Source organism: Phaseolus vulgaris, chromosome 4 (genome assembly GCF_051622355.1).
Source record: "Phaseolus vulgaris cultivar YP4 chromosome 4, ASM5162235v1, whole genome shotgun sequence".
Lineage (NCBI taxonomy): Eukaryota > Viridiplantae > Streptophyta > Magnoliopsida > Fabales > Fabaceae > Phaseolus > Phaseolus vulgaris.
The window spans coordinates 9,059,268-9,079,269 of record NC_143501.1 but is presented as its reverse complement, the minus strand read 5'-3'; the positions used below and the strand labels follow the sequence as shown (position 1 = coordinate 9,079,269).

Below are 20,002 nucleotides of genomic sequence, written 5' to 3'. Positions count from 1 at the left end.
CCAGAAGGTTTCTTTAGATTGTACTTTAATTTCCATTAAGCTTGAGGATCCTTCTGTGAAGTTATAAGGTGTGCTCTATCATTTGTATTTTGGTACAATGCAACCTTTGTTCTATTTTCTTATAGGGATGCTCTTTGTTTGAGCATCCTTTTGGTATTACATATCATCTTCTCTATTTATTCTCCTTCTGGATGAAATCCTTTTTTTAGACTCTTGAAGAAGGTAGTCATTAGGTGATCCTTTATAGTTGTTGAGCATCTTTCGCTTTTATGTATGTCTATTTTGCGTCTGATGAACCTTAACATTATTGTCGCATTTAAAGCAACCTCAATCTTTACTCCTTTCCTTTCACAAGGCCCTTGATAACTAATAACACTTATCTTCCAAGCTAGTATAGCCTTTTGCACAAATTCATGATTGATGTGCATTCTATACAGGACAGATAACGGGTTCAGTGTTGAAAATCTCCTCGTGTCATGAAGTTGATGAAGCAAATAACTTTAGATCACGTCTCGAGATATCTTCGATATTTAATTTCGAATAAATCTCTTTAGTAGATGGACATTCCTTGCAAACATAGATTAAACACATGAATGTTTATTTTAGGTACGAGATTTGCTTAATCTATGTGTATTTTCCGAAGTTTGGTGTGCATTCCATCTATTCTTATGTGCACTTTATCAAACTTTGGGAAGAGACGAAATGCCTACGTCTTACATGATTTGTTGTTTTTATAACACTATCATCTTACGGACGAAGTGTGACAATATTTTATACTTAGTTATTTGAAACACTAATTAAAACTTTGAGATGCTGAATTTTGGCCTTAACAACATGTTTAATCAATTTGTAAGCAAGAGTGAAAATGTAACTTAACCTAAAGTAGGAAAGAGGGAAATTGAAGAAGGGGCTGAGTGTGTTAAAGCTAGGGGAATCAAAGTTCATGCCCCAGATGGTACATCACAGGTGATGATGACCTGGCAGGTGTTTTGGGGTTGTTGGAAAATTTTCTAATTTTAAAATTAAAGGACTTAATTAAGTCATAAGAATTTATATATTATCATTTTATGCCAAAACATTTAGTCTCTAATTAAGAAGTATATTTTTCAGTATCACATTATAGTATTTGTTTATAGCAAGTGTAAGTTGAAATAGATATATAAAATTCTAGTGCTGAATGCAATGATTCAACATATTTTTTATTAAAATAATAATGCCATGTTATTTGGTTTTCCTCATATAATAATAGCATGTTCGTCACGATCGCAAGCGAACAATTCAATGGCGACAACTACCGAGAACAAATCTCTCTGCAACGCCGAATCCGTGAGGTACGGCGACAATGGTGTCACGAAACATTTGTTTATGATTTTATTAAACGCTTTCTCGTTGTTTTTTTTTATGCAAAAAAACTCAACCTCAAGAAAATAATACCACTGTTTCTACTTCCTAGGAAAGTGTTTTCTCGTATATTCATTTAAGTTTTTATTTCTTATTACTATTATTTTAAAGCAAATTATTGTGTGCATTACTATTGCGAAATCATTATCCAGGTAGATTCAGCAAATTTTAGTTGTAGAGGTTTTAGAAGTTCCACTAAAAGTAACTACTTGTTATAATACTAAATATTATTAAATAAAAATTAATTTTAGAAATTAAAAATAAATAATTATTATATTCAATAAATTAAATACAATTTTAAAGACTAAAAAAATTATTAATATTTAAATTAATTTTTATTATTGATAAATAATTTTGAAATTAGTATTTAATTAATTATTAATATTTTAGCTACCAACTTTAGAATCTAAATAATTGATAGTTAAAACATTAGTAACTAAGTAGATATCAATTTAGAAACTATTTATAAATAATATAAATTAATTTAGATATCAATTATTTTTTTAGTCTCTAAAATAGTATCTAATTTAGTCAATATACAAACTAATTATTTTTTGTCTATATAAAGTTTCTATTTAATGATTTTCTAATTCTTTTAATCAGCAATAAAGAATCAATAAATATAAATCACTTTAGGGGTGATCCAACCCTTATACAAAATGTGCGTATTAATCTCCCCTAATGGCCAAAAACACCACCAGCAGCCAACAGAACAACTCTCTTGTCAAAACCCAACAAAAGTAGAAACCCGCAAGGTACAACATAAAGAAACCAAGCTCATACACGTCAAAGGGTCCAAACATCAGTTAGAGTAAGAGAACGAAACAAAACATGATTTGGAAGTAATCCATGACCAAACTTTTACTTAAACCAGTGCAAACAATTCAGATTCATCAGTCATGTTCCTATTAAATATGACATTGTTCCTATGTTTCAAAATTTTACTTACTACTCCAACTCTCCACAAACTTCATTAACTGAATAAGAAACATTGCACATCCTAAACTATACAAAATTTGACAAAGATCATTGTGAAATACGGTGTAATTCTAGATCTCTCGATAATGATTTCCAATCACATGAAATTGAAGAATGATGTGTTGCTAGGTTGATTTGGTGTAGTTTATAGTATTTTTGAGTTATAATTTTATATTTAATTAGGGTTTAAGAAAGTTTATTACAAGGTTTTTGATCTTGATTGGTTTTGATTTAAATGTCTTGAAAATGTTTTAAACTCTTTAAAATAGGTTAAATTATTTCTAATTAGGTATTTATTGGATTTGCGAACTAATACATTTTAGTTTATTAAAATTAAACTTCAGTTGGCTATATTCATACACTTTTGTTGTAAGTAGTTTTAGTATATTAGTTTGGTAAAACTATCAGTACAAACTGTTCAAAGATTACTCTATAAAGAACAGAATTTGAAATTGAGTGCTAAAGATTTGAGATGTTTGAAAAACACTTAATCAAGAGCTTTGCCTACTGTTAAACATTTAAAAAAGAAAGTTTATGATTGAATAGATCTTAAAAATTACTTTTAATTTTTTTTTTTTGCAAAAAAAAAAAAAGACTTTTGTAAATGTTCAAAAGATGATAAAGAGTAGAAAGCTTACAACAACAAAAACTCGATGTGCAATGTGAGCAACACAAATTCAAGTTAATCTTTATATAATATATTCTTGAAATATTTTCTTATTTGCAACTTGCTTCTCTTCTCGTAAACAAATACAATCTTTTATACACAATTTTGAATATCTCACAGTAGAATTTATTTTAAGATCCAAGAAGTTCATCACCGAAACTTACAAAAGAAATATAATATTCCAAGCTTACAAAAGAAATATTATATTTCTATTATTTATTAATAATAGAAACTACTTTATATATCAATCTTTTAATTTATAAAATAATACTTAATTTAGTTAATATTGTAACCAATTATATTTTATTTTTAAAATTAATTTTTATTTAATAATTTTTTACTAATTTTCATAAGAAATGTGAAATCTTATACTTTTCCTTGTATTAAGTTACACACGAAAATTATTGTTATATTTACTATTTGAGAGTTACTGTTGTCCTGCAAGTTATCTTTATTAAACAATTGAAAGTGATATCGTTTACAATAATAAAAAAATGTGAAATTATAGTAATAATAATATGGATGGATATTTTTTTTAATGTTTGAAAATTATTTGAAAGTCTCATGTGAAATAAGTTTGTGATAAAGATGATTGATATGTATTGTGAAAAAGGTTTGTGCCAGAATATTTAAAAGGGTTATGAAATATGTTTATGATTGGTATACCTAAACCCTAAACCTATTAAGATATTGTATTGTGTGGTCTTGGATAGATTGGTTAGGGTTTTGAAAGCTAATAACACTTAACTATATCTTTGACCTAACGACCACACAGAGAAATTTGTCGGGGGTTTAGCACCTCCTAGGTTGTTAAGAATCATATTCCTTCTTAGAAGCTGGTAGATGTTCCACTCATTCCTTGTCTTCGAGCAAAGCTCAAGGTACCTTATGCTCAACAACTTAAACTTGAAGGGTAATGGGAAAATGAAGAACATCTTCAAGTTTGAGACAAACACTTCAAGTTTGAGACAAACACTTAAACTGACACTACAAGAAAATTATGAAATAGAAACCAATTTTTAGAGACTAAAATAATTAGTTACAATAGTAACTGAATTAGATATCATTTTAGAAACTAAAACAAAACTTGGTTTCTAAATTAGTTTCTATTATTATTAAATAGTTTTTAAATTAGTATCTAATTAGCAACCAAAGTTTTAGAGACCAAATTTAGAAACTAAATAATCGGTAGTTAAAACCATGGTTGTTAATTAGATACTAATTTAAAAACTATTTAACAATAATAGAAACTAATTTAGAAACCAAATTATTTTTTAGTTTCTAAAATGGTTTCTAATTTAGTTACTATTACAACTAATTATTATTATTATGGTCTCTAAAAATGAATTTCGATTTCATGATTTTCTTGTAGTGTGATGTTGCTGGTAAAAACTGTAGCAGATACACAAACAAAAACTGAGTTATATCTTCTGATTTAGTAACGTATAGCCTTTTCTCTTATGTTTATTCTTGTCATTGCACCTAACTCATAGTTTGTCACTCTTAATATGGTTCAAGTCATGCTCAAAGACTACAATGCGCACCAGAGTAATAAGGAGGCTAACATGATTATGTTTAAATGTACCAAAACATGTTATAACTTATAGGCCTCCATCAAGTAGCAAGACTGGCACCACCTCTTCAACTTGAAAAAGGGTCTTTTCTTCCTTCATCTCAACATTAACGTCTAGATTTGTCCTCATTCTGGAAAGGTTATTTTTTAAATATACTCCTGGATTTTTATTTTTTTTCGAAAAACACATTCCAGAACGTATGTAATACGTTTTGAAAAGTTTATTTCGAAAATCTTCCAGAAATTCTATTCTTGAAAAACGTTTTTTACAATATATTTTATGAATTTTGAAAAAGATGTTCCTAGAAAAGATAAATTAGAAGTTATTTTAAAAATGAGTATAATTACCTTTTTGGTTTCTACATTTATGGATTATCTACCGATATTATCCATGGATTTGTATCAATAAGTAAATTTAGCATTATGTACGAAATATTTTTCATAGATATATAGGTAAATTCAGCATTACCTATAGATTATTATCCACAAATCTTTATAATCTTTATCTGTAAGTAAATTTTACAGTATCCACAAATCTATATCCATAAGTATATTCAATAATATTATTAATATAAATATTTTCATTAATAATATTAACAATATTATTAGTATTGACAATATTAATGATATTAAGAATATAAATAATTCTAATATTTTAATAATATGAATAATACTAATTATAATAATTATATATGTAATATTAAAAATATTATTATAATATGAATAATTATAAATAATAATCATAACTAATATTCATAAATAATAATCATAAATAATAATAGTAAATAATAATTATAAGTAATAATCGTAAACAATAAGAAAAGAAAAAAAAAATAATGAAAAAAAATTAAAGAAAAATATGCAAGATTACTTATGGATTTATCCATGGACTATAGTTGGTAGATATTATCTACGAAATCAAGTTGATGTGTATTACCTATGGACTCAAGTTGATGCATATTACCTATGGACTCAAGTTGGTGGGTATTACCTACGGACCTCAATTAACAGGTAATACTTACACACTGAATTTGGTGGTATTACCTACTAACTAAAGTTAGTAGATATTACCTACGAACTAAGTTTATGGATATTATCTACGGACTAGAGTTGGTAAGTATATGGAATATTAACATTATCAAAATAATAATATTAATAACAATATTATGTTTATAATGTTTATAATATTTATAATAATAATCATGCTAATAAGTATAATAATAATCATAACATGACAACAAAACTTGTTTGGTCTAATAATTAAAGCTTTTTTGGTCACTTAAGGGACTTGGCCTTGAATTCCCCCTATTGCAGTTTGTTCCTAACATTAATAATAATTATGATAACAAAGACCCTTCCTTACTTTTGTTTCGTGGCAAAGGTTAAGAAAAATACAATTTTGTACTATACAACATATATTTATGTATACATAGAACAAATTGTGTAGATAGTTGGTTTTCCCATTGCTATATAGATTTTTTAAATGCATGTATATTTGATTGCATAAGACTCATGACAGTCTCTTTCCCTTTTTATGACTATTTTACGGTAAATGTACCGTGTGAGAAGTAATAAATTGTCCCTAAGGACAGATATCGAACTCATAAAGAATAATTAAATTCTCAAGTATAATATTCACTAAATATAAGAGGATATGTAAAAAGTTTGTTGAAAAGTTGTTTGTAATGTGAATTTGCAATGAATTAAATAAAGAAAAATAAAAGATTTGTACGAGTCAATTGGGAAAAGTAGGATTGAGGTTCATCTTTCTCACTCGTTTGTATTTTTCAAAAGCATATAATATTCAATCTTGATTGATAATTCACATATAAAAATCATTCATATTAATACCTCGCATACAAAATTATTAAGAGAGCCCCCTAAATATCGATTCCTCGCATATTTACAAAAACTCTTTATCACTATCAACCGATCTTATAAAGAAATTAACATTTAAAATTTATTCTTAACATTCAAATATGTTAATCATTATCATTTAGGTTAGATGCTTAGAAGTACTTTCCAGTCAAATCTAAGGATCAAAATCATGAATAATTCAAGCTTTGAGAATAAAATGATAATATCAATCATCAATGAAGAACTGCATATTATAGATAAATATCACCTCAATACATAAGAGTTGAATAGATTACTCTTAATCACAAAGAGAAGAATTAGCCACTCATGTTAGTCATTACAAGCATGAAAGGCAGGAAAAAAAGAACCAGGATGTTTCTCCTTGACGAATGCATTCTCTAGGGTTTTCTATCTCTCTCTATTCTCTCAATGGTGTATAGGGTTATGTCTCATGGCTTCTATTTAACCTAATTGAACTTGGTTAAATGACATCTATATTCATAATATATTCATTTGTTTCATCTATCCTCTAACTCTTAAAAATAACACAAAATTGAATTAAAGTGTTCATATTCATCTTATAATCCAAAAATATGTAAAAAGGTTAAAATTACTAAATTAAAGGTTAAATTATAACTATTTTATCAATTAAAGTTCATAAATGTCTATCTTTTTGTATAAAATATTACTGAATTATGACACTTATCACTTTTATAACATAAGTGTTTAGACATGATACTCTAATATATATAAATGCTTAAGTTCTTTTGATATAGAATTTCTCATATATAAATGTTTGGTCCTATCTTTACTCTCTCATACATGTTTACTCTACGGTATGTTTCAGACAACTAAAATACACATATGTGCTTTAACAAGAAAAACCATTTTTTCTCATCGCTAAACAACATAATGTGATAACGTCTAGATGGTCATATTGTTAAAAAAAAATATTTTTTACAATATAAAGACCAAGTAACTTAAATGACGATATCAAAGACAAAATGCATGTTTTCTTCCTTTACAAAATTTATGTTATTTGTTAATGAAAAAAAGTGATATAATTCTTGAAAGGATGAGAGGATCTTGATTAACTCAAGATTTTTTTTGAGAACTTAAAGAATAATGGGAGAATAAAAGAAGAAGGTGGAAGCATGGGACTCCATGCGTTTCAAATTCATAAGTCACCAAAACTTAAGAAAAAAAAATAACAAGTTAAAAAAAAACATAAAATAGATTAAAGAGAAAGTATGAAGAGCATGTCATCTTTAAAATAGACTCCTAAAAAATAAGTGCAAAGAGGATTTGTTAATTGAAAAAAAAATTCCAAGATAAGAACCAAAGTAAGAGCAGGACACTTTCAAAACTCCTAGACATGTCTCATAAAAGAAAATTTATTCAATCTTTTACAAGAGTTACTTAAACTCTCCTTTTAAGATATATGTCATGATCAAGAATAAGAAAATAACCTTACATGTGTTTTAGAACAGTTAGTCTTCTAAGTGTGAACACACGACTACTTAAGATGGTGACTACCTTAACTAATCTTCTATTTAACACTTAATTAACTACTAATCTAACTATGCATATGGGTGTTTCTTCAAGATATGAAAAGACACATTATAGTTCCTAAATTTAAGGACAAGCACATATGGTACCTAAAATGAAGTAAAAACCTTATAAAGAATTTACAAGCATTACATACAACTTGGGAAATTATATGTGTTAGTTAGAAACTCTTTATATGCCTTCTAATCTTTGTAATTTAGTCCAACATATGCCCTTTTGAGTCTCTTGGATTGTAAAATATTTAAAGAAAATCAAGAAACATTCTATAATATAATAGATTTACAAAATTAAGTGTTTCTTTATGTTTTCTTTTAATTCTTCTAGTTTCTCTTGTGAACTTCCTTTAAAATATTTTATTTATTTATTTTTATCATGTTTATTTTATTTATTTCTTTTTTATTTAGCAAGCTCTTCCTTGTACTTGTTTACATCAAAAGAAAATATTGTTAAGGCATAAATATATTGTTCATGATTAAACATAAGTCTATATCATAGAATCTTACTTTGAAATACGCATGATTTTAATGATAACAAATAATATCATATTGTGGTTGTGATAAATATACTTAGAATGTAACACATCACTCAAATACATAATTTGTATGGTCAGATGTCGATCTTATTCAAAAGTCTTGGACACATTTTGAAGAACAGATTATCATATACAATATCAAACGCAAGTAGCACAAGACAATAGATCGACAAGATAAACAAAGATTACAAGAAGTGTTGAAAGCAAAGAAGATAAACATATGATATATTAAAACTTTAGACACAAGATATAAAGAATAAACAAAATCTATATGCATTGGTCGCTAGTTCTAGAAGACTAGACAAGTCTTAAAACTCATTTAGGAAAAACTACATGGTTAAGACACATTTGAAATCAGTATATATTATAAAGACATGAACATCTCTAGAGCATTTAATAAAATGTAAATCATAAAAGGAAGTTGACTCATACTTCTCCAAAGTTATTCTAACACACAAATGTCTAACTTGATGTTGTCAAAAGTGCAAAAGTAATTACAAAAAAGTTGTCTTTCACCCTGCACATTGAGTGCACATTGAAAACTATCAACTTAAAGTCAAACATATTTTAAAAAGACTCAAACACACAAAACATCAACATGTACTATGTGTAAATTTTTCATCATTTTAAAGCTAAATTCTTGTGTAAGGAGTGTTTATTTTATATATTTTTTGTTGAAAATTTTTCTTATATTCTTTTCAATAATTTAGTTGAATAACTAAGAATAACTTTGTGTATTTAACTGGAAGTAACTTTGTATACTTAACTAAGAATGGCGTTATGTACTATGTTTGAAAAATTAACAAATAACTAGAAATAGCTTTATGTAATTTTTAAATTGAATATGATAAGTGATTATTAGTAGGATTCCTTGCAATTTTGTAAAAAATAACCCATTCTCTGTTTGGAGCGTGAAAGTTGCTTTAATTTCCAAAGTAATTGATGAGTTAACCTCCCATACCAAAATAAATTATAGTGAATTGAAAAATTAACTTTCAAGACCAAAATAACGGTTAACTTCAAGATAAAGATCTTTATTTAAAATATTTCCTAGTTGACTCTGTTGTGCTTTTCAATGTTGTCACGATCGTGAGGTAAATCGACGATCTTCACGGGATTGAAGATGGGATCAAAGTCTCTCTGGATCATGGAGATCAAAGCGATCCAACGATCCAAGGGTTGAATTGGACAATCCTTGGACCTCCACGATCCATGACGCGGTCAAAAAAAACACTAAATCCAAGAAAACCCAAAAACCCTAATCTGAATACCCATAAACCCTAATCTGAAAACTCAACTCTAATTTAAATAACATGTGCCTTTGTCACGCCATCGTCGCTCGTGACTGAGCACGGCGCACACTACTCGCACTATCTCTGCTTCGTCACTGTTCACATGCCTCTGCTCCGCCACTACTCCACTTCATTTGGGTGTTAAACATTATCTTGAATTTACTTTTAATATAAAATTTATTTTTAATTATATTATTATATTTTGACCATTTGTTTATAATTATATTATTATATTTTGACCATTTGTTTATGTTATGCATTTGGACCATTTTATGAATTATAAATCTATGTTAAATTATGTTATGTATTTAAATTATTTTATGAAATGTGAATCTATATATTATGTTATGTACAGTAGTAACTCCGTAATTCTTTTTAGTCGAGTTAAGATCTTCGAATAACAAGTTTGAAACATTGGTGCTATTAGATAACTCCTTCATTGGCCTCCGACCGTTTCAAGATAAGACGATAACAGAAGATAACTTGTCCGTTTAAACGCAAATAAATATGCTGCATTATGCTTGGTTGACAGAGCATACATGAAAGTGAAAAGAATGAGCAATAGATTTTATATGGTTAATAAGTATTCAACATCCTCAGCTAGTTCACGACAGAACAACCACTCTTCCACTTGGGAGTAAAACACTTCCCCATTCTCAGGATTGGCGATAACAAAAACGATAAAGGAAAAGGCTGATGAACCAGAACTATCTACTTGCATCATTCATAGCCTCGTACATATAATCTTTTATTGCCTGGCCTTAAATGTTGAACTTCTGTGGAACATCAAAGTCATCAAAGTCGTATCTTTGTCTCTCTCTTCCAGCCTGAGCACGCAAGTCACGCTTGTTAGTTAAAAAATAGTTTACACAAATGTAAAGATAACCTAACAGTTGAACACACACCTTAGACAAATACAACTGATCACATGAAATTTGTTCATCCATGGCAGTTAGCTTCCTTGACAGCGCCATTATTCTGGCCATAAATTGAGAAAAAAAAAATGCTTCAGCACTAGAGGACGGACATATTATAGACATAGGTCACCATGAAATTAACCATTAAAAGTAACAAAACTGAAAATTTGTCATTTCAAAATTTGAGGTGAAACATGTCGGTTGTTACAATTTAGTATTGGAAAGTAATTGTGCTAAACGAGCTTTTAACATAAAATATACCTCTGGATTGATGAATCAATATGCTCAATCATCTCACAGGTTTTATACTGTTCAGGATCCTCCAAGAATCTCACCATTCCGTCCTTCTGGTTGATAGTAGCATATATCTCACCATCCTGAATCTGTGGTTTAGGAGTATGTTATTAGTGGCATGTTAATGCTAAATGAAAATGACAATGTATATCAGTTGGAGGACCACCATTTGTAGCACATGCATTTCAGCTTCTTTGGCGCTATTTAACTGCACTGTGTTGGCTATATCTTGGAGAGAAAGGGTCAAGTATGTCTGGGTCAGTCTTTGAATATTCCGCTTATACATGGAAGATACAACCTGCTTAACCAGTCCAAGGTTATTGTCCTGAAACAGAAATTTACACGAGAAATCTTGATAAGTAACTGCATAACGTAAGAACTGGAAGTTAAACAATGTATTGAGCAACGTTGCATCTAGTCAAAATGCCGGATGCTTCAAATAAGTATTAAATATGTAAAAGAACCCACAGATTGGAACTTCTCTGCATTTGTCTTGACGAAAGTCTCTAATTCTGCAACTTTTCCATTGCCATAAGTATTTGCCAATTCGACATAAGGCTGCCCAAAAGGGAAAAAGATTAAAATAAGGTTAACATAGCTCAAATACAAAATATACGCATGGAAGGCAAGACACTGTGCGTTAAAGTAATCACACAAATTGCTAACAGCAAGTTATGCTGTCATTCATGTTGATGGTACAAAAAAGGAATTCTAATTAACTAAATCCATGAATAGGAAAAAAAATTGAGGAAGCCATCAATTGCATCTAAGATTTGTCCCCTATAGATATAGCTTACCAAGAGGAGGATATACTAAAGCAGGCAGAGTGTTCTAGAGGTTACCCATTGGAAATGACAGATGCAACAGTATGCACTATCAGAGAGTACCTCTTTATATATATTTTTTTAATATATTTTAATTACTATTTTTAATATATCATATCATATATTATGCTTTATTTAGTTTACAATTATTCTCTTTCAATTTATTATATTATAATATTATAAACAACAGCCCACTATTGTAATTTAAAAAGTGACATAAAAATATAAAAGAAATGTTGGACTCAAATTGATGCCCAAACCCCAATAGATGAGAAAGGAGAAAAATACACCCTAAAACCCTAGGGAACCACGACCCATCCATTTCTGTTAGCTTGCACCACCCCATAAAAGTGAAACATTATCTGACTGAGCACAAAGGAAGGTCAGCAGCAGCGTAATGGAGAGCATAACAGTTCCCTGCACGACAGATTTCAGTTGGACTTCAGTGTTGCAGGGCTAAAAAGTCCCAGAACAGAAGCATAATTGCAGCCACTCCAACAGCAAATCTAAAACACGTGACAAACTCTGTTCCGAGACTCACCACCACTCCATCCTTCCCCACAGCCATAATAGTGGCCCCTCTGGGCTCTATTGATAACATTAGCTGAACACTGTCCTTCCTTCTGGACTGCACAAAGATGGTTTCAATCCAATTGGACCAGAAGATATTTTGACATGGGGAGTTACACAATCAAGGGATGGGGTGATCCAGTGGAAGTACATATGCATAGAAGCAACTTCAGGTGTTGCAGGTGGCATCAATTGTTCTATGGTGGAGACTACGTGGACCAAATCACAATCGAATCATTGTGCTTGGGCTGTTACGCTCTTAAGTAAAGAGTTGCGCCTAGTGGTAACTTGATCCAACAATTGGTATCAAAGCCAAGGTCATGAGATTGATTCCTAATGGGACAATTGTTGAGGGGGAGATTCTTGGTTGTAGATTTCACAATTGTCATGTGGCGTAGGCCAGATGGACCGCGTCACAATTAACGTCACAATCAACGTCACAATCAACGTCACAATCAACGTCACAATGAAAGAGTTTGATTCCTAGTGGGACAATTGATAAGGGGGAGATTGTTGCAGGTGGCATCAATTGACCGTGGCAGAGGTCAGATGGGTCAAGTCACAATTGAATCAAGGTATTTGGATTACGTCCTAAAGTAGAAAAAGTTACGCTCTGACTATCAGTTATGACTTTTGGTCTAGTGGTAAGAGCTCGATCCAACAAAGAGAGTAACACCAAATGTCAATTCCTTTCCTTCTAACTCTGGGACAAGAAAGCTTCTTAGGATGGTGGTATTGATGGACTTAGTCTACCCTAGCAGACCATGATTTATTTAACCCAGTGATTACTACAGCAGGATCTATTCCTATTTTTCTAAACTAAAATAGGACACTATCTCTTATCTTAATTTTCATTCTGATCACACATGCTTAGATAGAAGTCATTTTTATCAATATCTTGCATATAAAAGAAAAACCAACTTTGACAATTTGACCTTCTAAACTGTAAGCCAGTATCTCAACCAACTAAATTGAAGTCATACCTGACAGAAGTTCTTCAGATTCCTTTGAGCAGCAGAAGAAGAATACTTAGGAAGACTGGTAGAGAACTGCCAGAAAACAAATGGCAGGTCAACAAATAAAGGTTTAATTTGGTCAAAACGAGAAACACCCTATACACAGAGGGTTTGACATCTGACAATAAAGATACTGTTTAGGATGTTATGAATAGGAAACATAACAGGTGTAATCTCTAAAAAAACTAGACTTACCTGTCCATTACGAATGAGAGAAACCAATATATACTTTTTGTAAGCTTCAACAGCTATAGCATTAATGATAGACATGGGAGCCGTTACAACCTGGAAAATATACAAAGGCTGAATCAAAAAGGTTGATACGAGAACAAATAATGAACCATACAAGTTATAGATGGATGTAGATTTCTTACATTATGCAGAAGGTCCAATGCTTTCTGAAAGCGCTTCTGTCCAATGCATATCATGCCTCTGTTAGAAGGTCAAAAGTCAGACACTATGCAAAAGCTTCAGAGCTCATGACCAGAAGCATAATCTAAAATTATTATAAGTTGACATGTATTCAAAGTACTCATCAATCTGATCCATGTGCATTTCAATTTAACTATGATAAAGATTAGATAAGAGAGTAAAATAAGTTTTCATATCCCATTGCATTTGAATAGTCATGCATTTGCAAGAAACTACAGGGTCTAGATGACAGATATCAAATGAGGTCCAGAAAATAGCAATGGCAATCAATGAACATGCTGACTCCTGGCTTAAATATCTTTATGCTTTACACATTGAAGTTGTGTTACATGGCATGGTCAAAACTTCAATGAATCATCAAGTGATATTCGTGTCTCCCTCCCTAAATGACCAACATATTTAATTTTCACACAACCACACAAATATGATTAGTATATATTAACACCAGCCAGCTGGTGTAAATCAAGGTTCATTCTAGTACTAATGAGTAACATTTGACATTGTAAAATTCATTGTTGCATTGAAAATTTGTATCATGAATACAACACTCAAAGATTGATGCAAAATCTACATTACAATTTTATTTCTTCAACATAACAAAAAATAATATAAAGTAAGCTTCTCAAATTAAAAAATAAATCTTCCCGCTACTCACATACATTGTACTTAAATTATATGAATTTTTGGCAGGAAAATTGGGTCGTTTTATATTGTACCAAATATTGGATTTTAAAAACAATTTATAAGGTGATTTTAGATGTTCTTTATGGAAAAAAAATATTAAAAAGGTGATTTTAGATGTTGTATCCACATCGAGTATCACACCAAGATCAACATATCCCAACCCTACCACACATGCACTTCCATATAACAGCTATATCATTAAGAATACGTCCATAATCCAAAAATTTCAGCCAAAAGATATGGAAAACATATAAATATTCTCATTTTGTTTCACATTATATTATATTTAGAAATAATTGCTCACCATATTTATACATTTTTTAGATACAAATATGATATGGTTAGAATGCAAATAATAGACTATCTATTTCAATCCAAAGGAGAACACTACTTAAAAGAAACACTTTAAAATTTAAGCCTTCATTTCTCCAGATTCCAAATTGGCTCATAGAACAGAAGATCAACTCAGTACATGAGGCTCCTACATAGTAGGGTTACATGGAAGAAAGATATGCACACATCACTTACCGCCTATAAGCGTGAGCTAAGCTCTAGCTCACAAGGCAGCATCATTACCATTGCATCAAACCTCACCTTATCAAAACAGAAGGAAAGACAAGATCCATAATATGCTTATCTTCAGAAAAATCTCAGAAAAACTGAACTTATTCCGCAGTGTGCTTTTGCTCTATTATATTTCATGTAGCTTCTTGCTGTAGACAACATGCCACTGATAGACATATATATCCAAAGAAGATATGAGAACCACATAAAGGTACAAACAAAATAATATACCTCCTACATCTTATGTGTATTCTGCAAGGAATAATGTAAGATGCAGGAGATAATTATTCAGAGAGAAGCCTAACACACTGAGGTAGGAAAAACCAGAGGATAATTCAGTTGGAGAGAATGAGAAGAAGGGGAGTCAAGAAAGAGTGAAAGAGGCTTTAGGGCAGGAGGAAGCAAACCATTGGAAGCACCTGCAGGGTCTTTTTTTCATTTCCTAGTAATTATAATGCTATTAGAGATCACTTAAAAGAAAACCGTCAATTTGATGTTAGGGCCCGCCACCATGCCTCTTAAGTGCAAAGAAGCAATGCAGATGTTGATGCCAACATTGCATTGTTCAGCAGGGAATAGCCATAAGTGCTAGTGCACAGTCGTTACTTGCAGGAACAGGTGGAGAATGGGGAATGTTAGGACCCCAAAATTGCAATGCAAGTAATGGGACTTCAGTCCCACATAAGAATGAAGATATTTTATGTGGGTAATTTATGACATTGGGCATTATTCCACTAAATGGCAAGCTTAAGCAGTGAGATTCACTCCCCTAAGGTATGTGTGTATCATATAAGCATGAGCAACTATAAATAAAAATTCAGAAAGGCAATTATGCAAGGCAATTTGGATGGGAATTGATGACGCCCAGGATTTGGCAGGAGAGATGGTGCAGTGATAGTGAGGACAATGACCCAAGATTCAGAGAGTTTACAAGAGAAAAGGAGGGACGGCTTGAGTATTGAGTTACTTGGAAGAGCAGGATATTTTGGTAATGAAGAGAGAGGAAAGCTGAGGTTATTATGATTCTGTTATGATAGAAAATATACATGTGAGGAAGGATAGAGAGCAGATTCAACTAAGATTTTTTCCTTGTGTGATATGGGGAAAGAGGGGTATCTCCTGCTGAGAAGCCATGGAAATTGAATTCGAGATATAGGATATTGTATCAGCTTTCCTACAGCCACTTGTTTCCTCATGAAAGTATGCCAAGGTTTAAAAAACAGTGACTTTCATCACTGCAACATCAAGGCTTTTTGGGGTGTCCACGATTGCAATTGTAGCCACATCAATTGCATTTATCTGCAATTTATTGCAATATCAAGAAACATGATAAAACTGTGACCTTCCTTTAAAACCTTGAATTCTGTATTTCACTTGTTCCGGTATCCTAACAGCTTTAGGAGGGGCAGATTTTGAGCAACTCTCTTGCTTTATTTGAAGGGGAGAAACATTTTAAAAACTCCCCCAATTTAAACATCCAAACAAAAAAAAGGAAACTTATTAATAAACTTCCATACTCTTCCCTGATACCCTTCCCTACCCTTTTTATTTTGCATTCTTTCCCTCCCAACTCCCAAATATCTACATGAATTGAAATGGGGAAAATCCTACAACCCCACCACTACTGTAAAAAACACAGAACAATACCTACAGCATATCTAATATTACAAATGTTGAAGAAATTACAGCACATTCCATTCCATCAACTAAAACGCAATACTAAAAACTCAGACAGAAATAGAGGAAGAAAGCAGCGCACCCATAATAACAGTAGAGAAAAAGGTCTCGCGGATGGTCAACTTCAAAAACATCATCATCCAATATGGATAAACCAGTTTTGTAGCACTTTGACAACAAGCAAAGCAAAAGAAACTCCGAATGTATGGGAGTTAAGTGCTCTGCAGAAACCTGAAGTTTCCGAAGTCCAGTGAACATAGGAGCCACACCTCGTATTGGAGCGTCCAACATCAACACTTGTTCCTTCAACCTCCTACACAAAGATAAAACTACAAAATTCCAAAAAGAATAGAAACAATTATTCAATTGAAAACCGAATTACAACATAACATCAACATCATACTAAAAACTCGGCTACCTTCTTTCAACCTCCTACACATATAAAACTACAAAATTCCAAAAAATTCAAAAACACATCAATCAAAAACCAAGAAATAACATCAACATAAATTAAAATCATTCTGCTACAGATCCTTCAACTTTTTAAACACACATAAAACTACAAATTCGGAAGAAAAAACAATCAAAAACAACCAAAGCCAAGAAACAAAAATCAACACCAAAATAAAATCTTCCCAATCTTCATCTGTCCCTTTTCTTCTCTCTCCATTTCAACAATCTTAACTTACTAAATATTTTCCTCTTTCCCAATCAATAGTTGAGATATAGAATGGATGGGTGAAATGGGGGATGTTTGGTGGAGGAGAGTTAGAGGAGATACTTTTAAAGTAGTGGGACTCACCTGAACTTTTCCACTCTCTCTCTCTCTCTCTCACCTCCTCAACTTCTATGCGGGACTTTTAGACGGAACAATTTCCATTTATCTCTCAATCTCTCTCCTTAATTTTTCTTTACTTCTCTTCAACCAAACACTTACAATTTCTCGATTTCCCACCTATTTCCATTCATCCTTTTTATTTCCATCTAATCTATTTCCCCTCTCTGCCACGCCGACCATAACACCTCTCCTTCACATTCATTGAATTGTAAACAACACTCGATCGAACAAGTATCTAGAAACCTACAAAATAATTTCATCCCGCAATTTGTCATTTAATTAATTAACTCATGTAAGCAACAAGGTTTCAAAATCAGTGCGCAAAAGCAACTTCGGCCGGCAATTTCCCAATGTCACGTCGTTTCTATAAGAGCAATCAATCAAGCAAAACAAAAGATTCGAATCTCTCATTCTCATACATTTATCAGGCGCCAAACGAATCTGATCGCTGCAAGCGGCCATGAACCTGGTAGCGATTGGAACGGCAGTCTCAGCCTGCGCTTTGGTGGTCGGACCGGACATGGAGGCTTCTCTGCAATTAAAAAATAATCAAAATAAAAATCTCGCAATCTCGCAACAATATTCTAGGGTTCAAAAACTAGGGTTTTGAGCATCGATAAATAACGCTTTTCATAAACTATTTTTAGAACTTACAATATGTAGAGAAAACCAAGGGAGTGAATGGAGGGGTCGAGTTGAGTAAGAAGCGGAGAAAGGCGAGCTGACTCGGATCGGAGCGAGTCATCTGCTTGCTTGAGAATACTGTGGAGGCGATTGACATCGCTGGAAGTGCTGGATAGCCCTTGGATTTGGGCGACCAAAGCTTCCAGAGGGTCCATGCAGTGTGGTGACTCGCTTTTCGACTCGCTAACTCGTTTCTTCTTACCGACTTAGTGAAAAACACGTAACAGTGACTCGCTCCTGAAGCTCCTCTTCGTTTTTCTCTCGTCCTTGGAGTGTGTGTGTGTTGCCACTTCCTATGCTGGGAGGGACCCACCGACCACGGCAGCCGTTGGATTTTAGGCGGAAAGAATTCACGGTCAAAATTGTTCGCATGTAATCTTCTTTTTATACCAAGATCTTCACATCTACTTCAATAGCTATGCCATAAGCAAAGAATTCTCTTTGAAGTTGGTTTTTTTTTAACGTATTTTTTTATTTTTCATGTTATGGATAATTATTTTTGTATTATTATTATTATTATTACTTCTGGTGGAAACACGGGTACACTCAAATCGCATCCGTTTATCCATATTTTTTTTTAATTTTTATGAATTAATAAAATGTAATATACTTATCGAGATAATTTTGGATGAGCTAAAATTGAAAAGCAAAAAATAGAGTTAAGAGAGAGTGATTGAGAGTAGAGGTTATTTTATTTTATATGTGAGATTTTGTGTGGAAATATATGAAAATATATTCTTTTTATTGTCTTAAAATAAGGAACTAAGGAAAGAGTTTGAGCACATCCATATTAATTTAAAAAATAATTTTATTTTTTAAGTAGTTCATATAAAATGACAAAATATTTCATTATATTAATAAAATAAGATATATTAAATAAGAGTAGAATCGGAAAAAACATCTACACAAAAATAATTATAATGAAAAATTCTCTTATATAAATATAAATTTAATAAAACATTAGACTAATTATCAATCATTGTTCATTTCCTAACAACAACGAAAATTTGATATTTATATGTTAGTATGTTATATATCTATTATATTGTCAATAATTGTTCATATGTCATATATCATTTAATCATATATTAATTGTTTGTACATTTAAATGACTTAATTATAAGCATGTTCATAATTATATCTTGATTATAGACGTGACACACACGGATAATTAATCACTACTTTTTTTTATTTAAAAATAAAAGTTGGAGCATTAACCAACTACCCATTTGAAAAAATATTCATAAATCAATTATTTTCAACGAAAGTTAACTCGGTAATTTAATAATAACTTGTTTATAAATAATAACAAATTACTCATCTAATTAATTAAAATAAAATATATTAAGCAATTATATCTAATTTTTTTATTTATATTCAAACACAAAAATTTATATAAGAACATTTTAATTAAAGAAAGCATTGTTCTAAAATTTATTATTGTGATTTTTTTATCATTATTTTTTACTCTTACTTGCTCAAGTTGGTAGATTTTCATTGGAAACTTAAATCACCTTATTCAAAACTCTTCTTCTCAAAGTTCATACTTCAATATAAGAATTTCATTTTTTTCAAGGAGTAGTCCAAAGACATTCTACATTTTGGTGGTTGGAAGAATGATTGAATTTCAACT

At 31.1% G+C, this 20,002-nt stretch overlaps 1 protein-coding gene across 1 annotated transcript; it reads right to left on the bottom strand.

Moving 5' to 3' along the window:
• Positions 1–10,415: 10,415 nt before the first annotated feature.
• COP13 (Proteasome component (PCI) domain protein) lies at positions 10,416–18,798 on the bottom strand. Its single transcript, XM_068645999.2, has 11 exons — positions 18,340–18,798; positions 18,105–18,217; positions 16,930–17,176; positions 13,865–13,922; positions 13,686–13,775; positions 13,458–13,523; positions 11,549–11,638; positions 11,247–11,405; positions 11,048–11,169; positions 10,775–10,847; positions 10,416–10,696 (listed from the first exon to the last, which is right to left on the bottom strand). Exons 1-11 carry the CDS (start codon positions 18,522–18,524, stop codon positions 10,631–10,633), a joined length of 1,269 nt encoding a protein of 422 aa, XP_068502100.1. The 5' UTR covers positions 18,525–18,798; the 3' UTR covers positions 10,416–10,630.
• Between the last annotated feature and the right edge of the window lie 1,204 nt (positions 18,799–20,002).